This window comes from Crocodylus porosus, unplaced genomic scaffold (genome assembly GCF_001723895.1).
Source record: "Crocodylus porosus isolate Cpor-Errol unplaced genomic scaffold, CroPor_comp1, whole genome shotgun sequence".
Lineage (NCBI taxonomy): Eukaryota > Metazoa > Chordata > Crocodylia > Crocodylidae > Crocodylus > Crocodylus porosus.
In genome coordinates, this window is record NW_017728886.1 from 10,210,896 (window position 1) to 10,216,645 (window position 5,750).

The 5,750-nt window shown below is 44.0% G+C and overlaps 1 protein-coding gene across 1 annotated transcript in view; it reads right to left on the reverse strand.

Moving 5' to 3' along the window:
* Nucleotides 1-222: 222 nt before the first annotated feature.
* Nucleotides 223-5,750, reverse strand: part of EXOG (exo/endonuclease G) — a 25,609-nt gene continuing 20,081 nt past the window's right edge. The window contains exon 6 of the mRNA XM_019530214.1: nucleotides 223-1,166. Coding sequence (XP_019385759.1) covers nucleotides 705-1,166 — 462 coding nt within the window. The 3' untranslated portion in view covers nucleotides 223-704. The remainder of the gene's footprint in view (nucleotides 1,167-5,750) is intronic.

Genomic DNA, 5,750 nt, shown 5'->3' on the forward strand with positions numbered 1-5,750 from the left:
TGTGTTGTAAGAAAAAGCCCTTTCCAAAAGGAAAAAGGAACTATTGTTCTTTGTCAGGAATGCGTAATTCAGTGAAACTCATTTAAAAGTATATGAGCATGTGGAGAAGAGAGAGATTTTAAAATCCCAAATACAACCGCAGGAGGAAAACAAATGAACAGAGGTTAGGTTAGGTATCAGTTACTGGACGCTTTTAAAAAAAGAAAAAAGAAAACATGCCAATAAAATCCCACGCTGTTCTGTATTTCTTTCATCAACCAGCCCCCATAATAATACCATTGCTTCCACAGCATCATTTTCAAAGACATCTACAGGGTGAGTTACATTTAGACATGTTCCAGTTATACTCCCAAGGTGTCCATTGTCTATTTTTATAACCTTCCTAGAAGAGATTCCGTTCAAAACCCAAGTCTGACGTCGACTTTAGAAAATAGTACACCACCGCCTTTTCTAGAGGTCTCTTAGCATGCTGCGAAGGGGTCATTTTCACTTCCCATAGCAAAAGTACTTTATCAAGTTGTACCTGCATCGTATTAGAGGAGAATGAATGAACATTATCCCCCAAATCCATCAACTTTCATTCTCTTGCAATTGTTTTGACAATTTCTTTGAACAGCCACGGCCCAAAATGCAAAGGGAGTGTGCACGCACAGATATACAGCCCCGGGAGAACATATTCTCAAACAGTTTTCTGAGACAAACATTCAGCCAGCCTTCCTTTCTCTAGCTTCCCGTGGCTCTTGCTGAGTGAGTTCCTCTTCCTTCTTCTTGTAGACTCTCATTAGATATTCGTCAGGCTCAATTCCCGATTCCCTTAACTCTGACATGGCCTTTTCCAGTCTGTGCAGTGTTCTGGCGCTCTGCACTTTCCGGCCAGTAAGGTACAATGTGAACTCCTTAAACCCTATTAGCTTACAGGTGTCCACATCACAGAGATTTTTTACATCCTTAGTTTTGTCTACCTGTGGAAAGAAAACCAGTCCTGACATTTTCTCCAGGTCTTCGATGTTGACTTGGAATTCAGGCAGCTGGTGACTGAAGCCTACGGGGTTGTTGGGCACCACAAAGGCTCCCAGCACAAGGGGCTCCGCTGAGGTTCTGCTTCGCCGGGCAAGGATCACCTTGTAGAGGTGTGATGGCACAGCCACGTCATCTTTTCCAATTACCTGCCAACAGAGAAGTTACATTACAGGCATGATCTCATCAGGCAGCACAAAATCTGAAACTAACCCAAATGCTCCTGGAAGAACACTATCATGTGCGTATTAGGGCTGCGCGAAACGTCACAGGCTGTTTCGTTTCGACACTGTTTCAACTCATTTTGAGCTCAAAACAGGGAACCCAAAAAAACCCAAAGGGCTTTGAAACAGCCTCGAAACAAAATGAGGGCAATTGAAGTGTTTTGAAAGTTTTGAGTTTCAGAGCAGCCCAGCTGAGTTCCCCTCCCTAGCGCTGCAATTGGGCTGGGGAAGGGAACTCAGCCCAGCTGAGTGATGGGGCTCGGTTTCCTTCCTCAGCTCAATCAGGCTGGGAAAGGAAACTGAGCCCGAGCGCACAGCCCCCGATCTGCCTGGCAGATGAGAGAAGCCAGGTCCCGCTGCCTGGGGGTCCCAGGTGGCACTGGACTTCCCTCCCTCATCTGGCAGGCAGATCAGGGGCCCACAACCCCAGGGGTACTAGCACAGCCCTCGCAGCCCTCCTGGGGTTGTGGGCTCCTGATCTGCCTGCCAGATGAGAGAAGCTGTTTCAAGCTTCCCCATTATAGCCTGTGGGTGAAATGTCGACAAAGTGTTGAAACACCATCACTGTTTCGACAAAACGAAACGGAACAGCGGTTTCAAATCAAAATGAAATTCAAAACAAAACGCTGCTCCATCAAAGGACAAGTCGAAATGAAGCAGTGCTGTTTCACACAGCTCTAGTGTATATAATAAATGTCAGCAGTGAGATCATAAAAGCCGTACTGAGCTAGACCAGGCTACCCTTGTATCAACTGCAGAACTTCCTGCTACACAACCAAGCACAAACTGAAGATAGTAACCAATACCCTAAGACAGCTCTTCATCCCCGGTAATGACCAGAGAGGTAGTAACACAGCACAGACCACACTGGAGAAAGATGCCTGGATGACACTGTATGAGGCCCTCAAACTGTGCCACGGGTTTTTCCATTAAAAAGATAACTGCAAGAAGGTGTCTGACTTGTTGTGTGCCTGCAAGGACAGCAAATATCTAAAGCAGCAGAGGATCTCTGTTCTCCTGTTTGCAGATTATTTCCTTTAATTACTGGCCAGGAAGAGCGTCTACTTTCAAAAGCGATGTGGGAAACACCACAGATCTATCCTGCAGCACTGGCAGGTACACCAGGGCAGCAATCCAGTTCAATCAACTGAACACCCGGCAGCAAAGCAAAAGGAGAAAGGATCATAACAAGCTTTACATTTCTGCTTCCCAGAGCTGCCCTCGGGACCATATGATGCAGGGCCTCAGCACCTTACAATATTCAACGTATCAATCCTCACAAGGTTCCTGTGGGTATGGAAGTGTTGTAACTGCCCTTTAAAGATGGGGAACTGAGGCAAAGAGAAATTAATCAATGGCAGTTAAGCATCAACATACATATCTTTTGAGGATATCTGAAGTCTAGTTAACTTGCCCCAATCACACGGAAAGCTGTGAACAGATCCTGAATCTCCCCAAGTCCAACGCTACAGCCTCAACCAGCAGACCAACGCTCCCGCCATGCAGACTAAATTGATACAGGCCAGTAGTGCAGGCTGTCAGATGGCACACCCTTGAATACTTGGATGGATGGCTGTTTTCAACAGCAGTGACTACTATAAGCTACATCTTACTTCCCTGCTAATGAGCATCCAAATCAGTTTTCCAAATGTAATCCCCCATCTTTATCGATTCTGGTATGCTGTCAGTCCACTGCAATGTGTTTATGATGAAGGCACACACTGTATTTAGAAGCTGTTAACTCAATCAGCTCTTTTATGAGGGGCCTTACATATAAAGGATGTATATTTTTCATAGTGAAGTGTTCTGAAAGGGAGACTATAACTACACAGTGAGGAATTTCAATTATTATAAAGCGTCCTTGTTCAGTGTAGCAATTCATTACAACGACTTCTGAACAAGTGTATGATGAGGTCCCTGCTGTGTCATTCAGATCATGCTCTTGGAATTAAATTTAAGTGCTTGGAGCGGATGGTTGGGACTTTAAATTCATGCGAATCATGTAACGTGCTCATACACATATATCCCCAAATTGCTGCTCTTAGCATGGCAAGTGCCTGCCTGGCAGGATATTTCATTTGAAGATGAACTCAATGATTCCATGTCCATGAATATAATTATTCAAGTAAATGATGTTAATATGCATATTTTACCAGGACTGCCCAATTCTATGAGATTTACCATCTTTATCTGCCATATGGATAGTACATGTCAGTCAGCAAAAGACAGTTAGGCCTGCAGCTAGAAGACCAGTTGTCTTTAATACTTTTTTATAGGTATCTTTTTAAAAGATATTCTTCTTCTTTTTTTCTTTTTTTTTTTTTAAATACACCTCTAACCTAAAGCTTAAAAATGGGAATGGAGAGAGACAGATTTTCTGACATGAACTATGCAGATGTCTGATTTAATGCACAGAATATAGCTGTGAAATACATATGCTAAAGACATTGGAAATATAGTTTCATTGCTCAATGGCTTTGTTAAACAGCTGCTTTTTTCAAAATCATGTTTTAAAATTCATCTACTTCACTGCTCCAACTGATCCAATTAAGTAGATGCATTTTAAAAACTAATGTGATAGCTACAAGTCCAGTATAACACTCCAAAGGTTTGGCTCTTCATACATACAGTATAATTCAATTACCATATAATCATCATTTCATATATTTAGATAATACTTAATACTGCTGCATAAGATGATGGTGCATTAAAACCAAGCCTTGCCAATGGTTACTGAAGTATTCAAACTTCAGTGTTGTCCGATACAGTATTAACCACATTTAGTGGAATCTGAGATGGCAGAATTCAAGATGACCCCTGCAATAACTAGATTGTGCCCATGGAAAATGTATAAATTTGTTAGAAGTTTCCATGTGCAGAATCTAATTATTGGAGGATTGTCTTAATCCATCTCCCCCATTGGTGCAATAGGGAAAACAGTGGTAGGAAGGCAAGAGGTAGCGGTGGGAGGCAGTGGTGAAGTTAAGTGGCCTGCCCTGGGCCAGACCTGCGACAGAGTAAGCAGCAGGAGGGGAGGGGGAGCTGGCAGAGGCAGGGAGCAGAGGCAGTGTCAGGACAAGAGGGGGCAGGTAGTGAGGAGCGATTTCTGAATGGGGTGGGGTCCCTTGGTATACACCTGCTGCCATTTATTAATAATTTTAAAGCCCAATTAGTCAGAATGAAAACAAGCTGCCCTTAAATGAAAGACTTTCCATTTTGGCGCATTACTGCTATAACAACTTCCCTGCTGCTGTCTGTGAGAGATGCTTTGTTTTATTTTTCTTTCGTTCTCACTATCAACAGCATCATAAAAAGCTTACCTCTCCGTGTCCATACTGATTTCCTAATGGTGCCAGGCTGTCTCGAAATGAAAACACATTGCAATCTATGCTTCTTACCAGCAAACAAACCAACCCAATGCTGCTTATACCCCAGCCCTTTCCTAAAGAAAGCACTGGCAGGACACTTGGGAGTCAAGAAGACAGTACCAAATAAGCAATGCACAACATAAGCACCTTATGCTGAAGCCTCCCATTCTCTTTTCATGAGGATGGATATCTTGATATTAGACAAGTCAGAGCTTTTAAACTTCAGAGCACTTGGCATATGGCACGTTCAGTGTGTGTTAAGCCTGGTTTATCTCTCTCAGGGTCAAAGAAAGTAAAAATATAGTAAAATAACCCCCCCAATCAATGCTACTTCTGATGCATTAAGACACAATGCAAAATTAGCAGCATTAAGGGCTTCACATGTTCATTCCAGATTAAATTTATTTCTGTACCAGAGATGACCAGCATGAGGCCTATACCACTTTACTCCTGTTTTGAAGGCCTAAGGTTTTTTATGCTAGTCCTCTACACTGGGGTGAATTTCACCTCCAACAAGTAACTTAAGTTCTAACGCTACTGAGCAGATTAAAATGCCTTGCACCCCATGAAGGTTTTCATAGATTTCGTAGACATTCGGGTTGGAAGGGACCCCAAAGGATCAGAGTCCAGCCCCCTGCCCCGGGAGCAAGAAGTCAGCAGGGATTTTAGGATCCCAGCAAGATAAGCATCCAAATGCGTCTTGAAGGCATTCAAAGTGGGTGCTTGAACCGCCTCCAGCAGCAGTCTATTCCAGACCTTGGGGACTCGGACAGTAAAGAAGTTCTTTCTTATGTCCAGCCTGAATCGGTCTTGGGGGAGTTTGTGACCGTTTGATCCTGTCATCCCTTGGGGCGCTCTGGTGAACAGATGTTCTCCCAGATCCTGGTGGTCACCCCTGATAAACTTATAGGTGGCCATCAGATCACTCCTGAACCTGCGCTTTTCCAGGCTGAAGAGTCCCATGGCACTCAACCTCTCTTCATAAGGTCTGTTTTCCTGACCTCTGATCATGCGCATGGCTCTCCTCTGGACTCTCTCAAGCTTCTCCACATCCTTTTGAACTGTGGAGCCCAAAACTGGACACAGTACTCCAGCTGCGGCCTCACCAAGGCCGAGTACAAGGGGAGAACGACGTCCCGGG